The sequence below is a fragment of the Pseudorasbora parva genome, chromosome 23 (genome assembly GCF_024679245.1).
Source record: "Pseudorasbora parva isolate DD20220531a chromosome 23, ASM2467924v1, whole genome shotgun sequence".
NCBI classification, from domain to species: domain Eukaryota; kingdom Metazoa; phylum Chordata; class Actinopteri; order Cypriniformes; family Gobionidae; genus Pseudorasbora; species Pseudorasbora parva.
In genome coordinates, this window is record NC_090194.1 from 25,238,006 (window position 1) to 25,246,824 (window position 8,819).

The following is an 8,819-nucleotide window of genomic DNA, read 5'->3' on the forward strand; positions in this document are numbered from 1 at the left end:
GTACTGAAGTCATTCTTAAAAAGGGAAGATGTGTTCGGAGTTTTGCATTATCCTATCACGTGCAGAGGGAGTTTGAAAGACAACCATTTATCCCGCCCCTCGGATTGAGCCCTGTCAATGGTGAGTTTCCAGACCAAACATCTTGATGTGGGTCTGGCTTGTCAGGCTAGAAGAAGTGATTAAGAAGCTTGAAGATGAAAACATAAGGCATTTATGTACAGACAGTGGTAGAGGTTTACCTTGCCAGACTTTTTATTTTTATTTTTTCGATAAAAATGTCATCCCTATAAGGACAGACAGTGACCAAGCCAACTACATCCCCAAAGCTGGAAACAGAATCTCTACTGTGGCTTTCTGTAGATAAGCCAGTGCATCATTTCAGACACAGTCCAGGAAAGAATCCATTCTGCCGAGACTAAGACATAGACTTCTGGGAAAGACAGTGTACCTGCAAAGAAAAGTTCTTCATGGATAGGAATTACAAGTGGCATAAAGAAACAGACGTATTGAGCTAAGATGGATGGATTTTGATGAGAGAGCAGCGGTTTATACAAGTAAAATCAATAAATGGTGGAGGAACAAGACATCTCTGTGTTGACAAAAAAAACAGTGAAGGATTTGAAACCTAATTTCAAAAAAATGTCACTCTATACAAGTTATATTGATTCCTTTCAGATGCAAATAGAAATGTCCAAAATACTAGATTAGTTATATAGTGAAAGTTAAGTCATAATGCTGAGACTGTATCTCTGTACCAAAATCAAATCAGAAAAGCAGTCCTCAGAAGATGTTAGTGCAGTTATAGATCTCTTCGACTGAAAAGCAAAGAACCATGGAATCTGACTCAGAAATTACTAGAAGTGGATGTGAAAGTGCCCTTCATCAGGCATGATTATCAATGTGAAAATTGGCAAGCAGTAGCTAGAGTATTTGTTGTAGGATGGAAGCAAACTAGGTACTTATCAGTGAAACTGGCAACACCTTTCCTGGAAGAAGCATTTTATGGCACTACAACTAGTAGCTACTTGGATTCCCTGTTGCTATACACGTCTAAATAATAAGGAGCTGTAATATGAGCACTTTGAAAGACTTTGACTCTCTTGACTCTGATTTGAGCAACTGTTTGATGCTCTTGATGCACATGAGTGCAACCAAGTCCCTACCTTGTACCACCTACATCTGATCCCTCTGCTAGCACAAATGGGACACAAAGCCATCATACAGGCTATATGCTACCACTAGATTTGTTTGCACTGTGCAATTCAACTGAAAAAACAACTGCAAAATCAGTTCAGGAGATGTTACATGCCTTTACATTCCATAACAAATGTGCCTCACAAACACAGTTAAAACAACAAGTGAAATATTAATGTTACAAAGGAAAGGGTTAAGAGCCCAACTAAAGCCTTCATCATGGTGATTTCCAACGAAACTATTATTTTCTAGCCTGACATGGTCATACTCAATTCTAGTCAGAATATGAGTCTGAAACAACTCCATTGGGCTGTGATTATGGGGCGTGTTTCAACCGAACCAGGAAAGACCTCAATTGGATAGACCTACAACCAATCAGAACAACAAAGCGATGCATTGTTAAACGTCAACAGAGCTCAACTGCACTGTGTTGCCAAGTCCGCGTTTTTTTTCTGCATGTTGTTTTTTCTATGTCCGCGGGTTGAAGCAACTATTCTGTGATATATAGATCCATGAGTGCGAATTTTAGCAGGCATTGCCAAAATAACACACATTTTACCCCCCAAACAGCATTTTTTCAACACCATCAAACACCCCCTCCCCAAGAAGCTATTGTTTAGGGCTAGTAGTTGGTGGATTTTGTTTTAAAAACTTGCCAACCCTGTCTGCACATGCGCTGGAATAAACAATCTTAGCCGGTGTTGTAAAACAATAAAAGAATTTAATAATACACAGAGTACTTACCCAACATGATCATAATTTCTGAGAGAAATAGTGAAGCTGATACAAACAAGCTCTCCGTTTAGGATTCGAACAAATATAATCCAAGCCCCTTTGATGACGTGCATGATTACATTTACTGTTTATCATCTGTCCATCATCGTCTAAAGCCCGCCCTGATGATTTCATTGGTCCGAACAGTTTCTGTTCAGACATAATTACTCCTCTATGGATCGAGACCAGACCGAACTGCCTGACCCCAAAAAATTGTGGGCGGGGCTAAGTTTGGCTGGCATCCAGGCTAATTATTTTAATTAAAACAGAAATAAAAAAAAAGTCAGTCTGTTTATATCTGTATCTACAATCGGTTATAATTTAGTTCACATATTATTGGATGTGCCCTCCTGGAGGATGTAACAAATGAGGCAAATCAGACACATAATTGCCTGTTACTTTAAACAGGTATGTTCTTAAATGCTTTGTGCTTAGTATCAGACCTTCCACAAGCACAACAGAGAAAGGCCCTTACCCTGGATACCAACTGATAAGATGATTTATGGCCCTAAAAAAGGTGGCCACATTGAAAAGACCATAGTTAAGAGACAAAGCCTGTAAACACACACTTTTGCTTCAAGTTATAGACAAACCGTCTATAATTGAACATTTGTCTTGTCTCCAATCAAATGAATGCTTGTTTCACGACTTACACTTTCATGTATTGTGTCCCTTATTCAGAGGATGCAGTGTGTGTTTGTTGCATTAAAGTACAACTCCAGCAAAATTTTAAGTTTATCTTGATCGTTATATCTTTGTGAGTACAGTCTCTCTCTCTCTCTCTCTCTCTCTCTCTCTCTCTCTCTCTCTCTCTCTCTCTCTCTCTCTCTCTCTCTATATATATATATATATATATATATATATATATATATTATTTTTTTTTAAACGAACCGGATTGGTCCTTGCAACACGGAGCTGTTACAGTTAATGCCCAGAGCCCACACTCCGCTAAAACGGCAGTTATAGTGCCATAAACGTAAAGGGTGTCTTTGTGCCTCTTAACAGACAAAAAATGCGATTAAAATGTCTGTCCTACATAAACAGGTCCCTTTTAAGACAACAAGATGCGTTTAGCCACTTAGCCATTGTTTAAATTCACCTAAATAGGGTTTTAGACGGCTAGTTGTATCTTGCTCTGAAGTCCCTTGGGAACGCAGTTGTAGCCGGAAATAAAAAGCAAATAGTCCAGTTGGGTTGACCCTTTCCATTTATGCCCCCATAACTGCCGTTTTAGCTGAGTGGGGGCTCTGGGCATTAACTGTAATAGCTTTGTGTTGCAAGCACCAATCCGGTTGTTTTTTTTCTATTTTTTTTCTATAGATTGTACTTACAAAGGTATAACGATCAAGAAAAACTTTAAAATTCCCCGGAGTTGTCCTTAAATTAGATTATAAATGGGCACAGACCCATTGATTCGTGCTTGAAACAAAGTGCCATAAAATCTCCAGATGAATTTCCCACTTGGAAATCCCCAAAATTTCATTGGTCAAGTCTGCCCCAGAAGAGTGTGACTACTCCCAGACCTTAAAAGAGAGAGACGCTCAGGTTTTATCTTCTCTTTCTCTGGCCAGACCAACACGTCATCGTGGATTGGCCTTGAGCCCACCACGTAATGCAGGCCTTCCAAGCAGGGTGGGCCAACACGCACAGAGTCATGAAACCCGGGACCGGAAACCCGATGCCCACATTGCTGTTGGGCCAGCGGGCCAAATCTTCTCACGCTATGTGCAAAGCAACTATGCAAGCCTACATTCTTTCCTTCGGTCAACATGAAAGAAAAAGATCCCAACTGCAAAACTATAGGATGGAACAATCAAGAATTTCTCCTGTCGCTGTATCTCTGGACACCCTCCTAGGCAAATGCAAGTAATGTACTACGAAATACACATTGCTGTATAGTTAGTAAAACTGTAACTCCTTTGCTCTGACAAAGGAGCTTATCAGAGATGGTTCTGATTCACGGTCATTATGCTTCCTAACTGGACAGATTGACATCTTTGAAGTGGTGTTATACTGTGATGATTAAGTGTTCCCTTCATTTTTGGGGGAGTGCATTTTAAAATGCAATTTATTCCTATGATGGCAAGGATATTTACTTATTATGATATTATGTATTTATTCATTTCATAATAAAAATTAAATAAAACAATTGCTTAAGAAACTGCTTCTTTTTTTTCTTTTCTTTAGGTTTTTGTTATAATTTTCACACTTTTAATAATGTTTCTTTGCATTCTCCCAATGGGAAATTGTATTGTTGTTAAAAAATGAACACAAAAACATACTAATTAATGATAATTAATTATACCATAATCTCACATTAGTGAAGGAAAAACACTAATGAATGACTTCTCTCTTAAGACTAATACCAGAAATTCTTTGCTGTTTAATGACACCTCTGGAGGACAAATTGAACAATATATTTCCAGAAATGATTACCAAGTTAACATTCAAGATTCGCAGTGATCCAGGACTGTGAAGCTGCAGCAAAAACTGGAGGGAAGACAGTAGTGCTTTCTGGATTATCCACAAGCCATCACAACGTTGTTGCATGTATGTATGAATAAGACAATCATTGTAACATGTTTATATTTTCATTTTTTGTTGTTAAATTTGATAAATGCATCATATAGCACATGCAAATTGTAAAACACAAGCTGGTGACTGCTTCTCACAGGTATCTGGTTTCTCATCCACTGAAAGCAAAGCACACTACGATCAAGCGAAATCACAGACGGCCATGCAGAATGCCAGCAATTCTGCCCCCAACAACTCTATCGTTCAGGCTGCAGGATTTTACATTATTGCCTTGAGTTCAATGCCTTACAATAATATCTATGTCATGTTTATCACTGTGCTCTATGTGACCACAGTCATATGCAATGTCTTTCTGATCACCATTATTTACTATGACCACCGACTGCATGTCCCAAAGTTCATGGCTGTTGGTAATCTGGCTCTGGTTGATCTTATTCTCAGCACTTCTCTTGTGCCTGGCATGATAAAGATTTACCTTCTTCTGGACAATTTTGTTCCATTCAAGCTGTGCCTCGTGCAAATGTACACTTACTATACTTTTCTATCCCTCGAGTCATTTTCCATATGTATTCTCTCTTATGACAGATTCATTGCAATCTGCTTGCCTTTAAGACAGGAGTCTATAAACACAAACACTAGAATGGCTTATATAATTGGTGCAATTTGGTTCTTTTGTCTTACTTCCGTACTCTGCAGCATTTGTTCAATCCCAACCCTCTCATTTTGTGGATCTCTAAAGGTCAACAGCTATTTTTGTGATTATACTCCAGTTTTAAGACTTGCTTGTAGCGATACAATGCACCAGTGGAATTTTGCCACTGCTTTAACTATACTGTTCATGTTTGCACCTTTGATTGGGGTTTTCTTGACATACCTGGGTATATTAATTGCTGTATTCAAAATGAAAAATAATCAGAGCCGTTATAAGGCACTAGCCACATGCACCGAACACCTAATATTAGTGGCCATATTTTTCATTCCAATTTTTATTATCTTTAATCTTGGATTTTCTGGAATAATTATAAACCCAAATGTAAGAACAGTATGCTTGTCTTTGTCGTCCCTCATCACACCCTGTGTGAATCCCATCGTTTACTCACTGAAAACTAAAGAGATTCGAGGCCGGATTTATTCTTTGTTAACCCGCAGACTGTCTGTTTATCCTTTAAAAAATTCACATTAATTTAAAGCATAATGCTATTGTGGATGGAGGCTTTCTGTGATGATTTATGTATTATTTTGTTGTCATTTTAAAATGCATTATTTTTTATTTGAATCTCCAATTCTACATTTGCTTAACAGGTAACTTGTAAAAATGAATTAACTTGATTAACTTGAACCATGTAGTAGTCGTAGAGAACATATCTCCATGTTTTCTCTCATTGAGTTCTATACTGTTTGACATTCAGAGTTTATTCAAAAAAAATCTATCTATCTATCTATCTATCTATCTATCTATCTATCTATCTATCTATCTATCTATCTATCTATCTATCTGTCTGTCTGTCTGTCTGTCTGTCTGTCTGTCTGTCTGTCTGTCTGTCTGTCTGTATATAAGTGCTGTCAATAGTTACACATTTTTAATCGTGGTTGTGGTGTGGTGGACAAGCGAGAGACGTGGTAGGAGCAAGTGAGACATTCTCAATCATGCAACGGTCTAACTTACTCCTCCCACGTCTCTCACTCGTCCACCTTGCCACAGCGATTAATTGCACATCGTAAAAAATAATAATAATAATATGCCATTTATCTCATTAAAAACATTCATTTTGTCATAATTTGCTATATCCAAAGTAAAGAATCTGATTAAAGGGTGGTTATCTCAAAACTGTATTTTCTGTATTTTTAAACTTTCAAGGATTATTGGAGAGTCCAAAATGACACCAAATGACCAAATATAAGTATATATATAGTATGCTATATATATAGTATATATATGTATATAATAGTCCATACAAATTCTATTATAGAATACATTTATACACACATAAGCATCCATGAGACAGTGTATACAAAGCAACAACAACAACAAACAAGATTGTTTTCAGTTTAGATGTCAAGCTGCGATACTGAACAAGACCACCCAGAGACGCCAACCAAAATCCTAAATCAATAGATTTGACTGCAAAAACCTACGATTACTAATCACAACAATGTACATGACAAATGAAACATTATCCTTCTGAGTGTGTGTGAATGTACTGAAATGTGCCTAAACATGAATGCAGCGTGCAATCAGTGATCTAGAGCGCACATTCACAGTTTGTTATTTGTACATTAGACACTCACACGCTTACTGTACAAATCCGATATTTTACAGAAATTGTGCTCTGTCAGTCTAAATCTTGACTAAAATGCATCTCTTTACTATGGCATACACATAGAATCTTTTTTACTTACATTATTCAAATCAACTGACTGATTGTTAGGCTGCATTAACTAGGTCAGCTGGAACCGAGAACACTTACCATAACACCTGATGTACTCGTTACATCATAAAAAGAGTGGCATCTACACTAATGTTAGTCTCTCTGTTTATCCCGAAGTTTACTGCAGTCAGCCGGATCCAGGCCGTGTCCAGATCGGATGGTGTTGGAATGCTTTGTACAATGCCAATTGGTTCAAAGCAGCTTGCTAGTGTTATCAGGAAAATAATTAAACATAATTTGATTCGGCTGTACAGCCGCTCTGGTGAAACATTATGTCATCCAGCTAATTTCAATTGTCATATAGTGTCAATGTGGGCAGGTTAGTATAGTTGAAATTTAATTGTCAAGGAACCAAAGCTTCTTCAGGGCCAGAATGGAGAAAAAAACCTTGGGAGAAACCAGACTCAGTCAGGGTGCCAGATCTCCTCTGGCCGACGAACAAATAATGTATGATGATTCTGGATATTTAGAGCTGTTTTGGACTGTTTGAATGATTTTGATTACTGGATCAATGAACACTTTTCCACAGTTTATGTTTGTTTGTATGATTGTATTTATTTATTGTTTAATGGCTTTAAATGGCCTGATCACAAACAGAGAAGAAGAATTAGGTTAAAGTCTTACTAGGGTTACAGGTGCTTCTAGATGCTCAGTGTAATTGTGATAAACTCCCGACTTCTAACATCATCTAACTGTGTTACGAAAATTACGTTAATGACACAGCTTCACGTGCTTCTGTAAATTATTCACATTAAATTATTTTGACAAGTTAAGGACTTTAAATTAATTGCATGCGTTAATGTTTAACTTTGACAGCCCATATATTTATACTTTTTTTAGTTGTTTTTTTTACAACCAGGGCTGCCAACTCACACAACTGACACTGTTCTCATGCTTTCATGCCACACATCCACATACATTTTACTGTGCATCAGTTCAAGCCCTCATGAAACAATTATCCTAACACTATTTAATAATAAATATACATGAAACACAATGAGTTATATTGAAAGGTGCAGTAGGGAAGAACGGGCACAACCTAGCAATTTTTTACTTTCTCAGTTTGTGTAAATACATATTTTTTCCCCCACATTAGTATCACACATCTATTATTATGTGGTTTTGTTTCATTAATACAGCGTACTTGTTTCTTGATATACCCCGATATAATGGAAGTGAAATGTGACAATGTGCCCCATAAGTCAGTTATAAACATGTGAAATGTTATCTGATCTAATAAAATTAAAAAGAACAAGACAAACAAAAATATTTTGCAAATAAAATGCAAATTTTTCATATAAAAGAATAGCATTTTTTATTTACAATTAAACAATAAACACTGCAGTGGGCATGTAAGTGTAATTCGACCAAGAGATAGCAGCATTATTCAATTCCTTAGCAGCTTATTCTATATTTTTTATTACAACAGAACACACATAAAACTTTCTTAAAATGTCTAACATTAAGTCTGCACCCAACACTATAAAACTTCCCTGTACACTACCCAACTAAGAGCTTTTTGATAAGTACCCCATGTCTCTGAGGAAAATCAAAAGCTGCTTGATCTTCAAAGTGCGCTGGTGCCAGATTTAGCCTACCTAACTCCCAACGGGTTGAAACTGCTGGCCTGCTGACCAGCATATGTTCAGAAAGTTTACATTTTAACATGCTAGTTAAGACAACAATAAACCATATACATGCAATATGTATTGGAGCTATTTTGCCTTGATTTACTAAATGTGTAGTGACGTGAAAAACAAGCGCTTCAGCAAATTGCTATTGACTGGTATAACACTGACATCTAGTGCAAAACAATTGCAATTACATGTACTGTCATTTTATGTCGATAAATGGGACGGGGAGGGGACCCTTAAAAATGTAACACAT

General features: G+C 37.1%; 1 protein-coding gene across 1 annotated transcript; it reads left to right on the forward strand.

Moving 5' to 3' along the window:
- Nucleotides 1–4,649: 4,649 nt before the first annotated feature.
- Nucleotides 4,650–5,686, forward strand: LOC137062955 (olfactory receptor 1M1-like). Its single transcript, XM_067433925.1, has one exon. It carries the CDS (start codon nucleotides 4,706–4,708, stop codon nucleotides 5,684–5,686), a length of 981 nt encoding a protein of 326 aa, XP_067290026.1. The 5' UTR covers nucleotides 4,650–4,705.
- The last annotated feature ends 3,133 nt before the right edge of the window (nucleotides 5,687–8,819 follow it).

Bases quoted from the DNA above. Each gene is read 5' to 3' on its own strand.
- LOC137062955 (XM_067433925.1), top strand. From the start codon at position 4,706: ATGCAGAATGCCAGCAATTCTGCCCCCAACAACTCTATCGTTCAGGCT.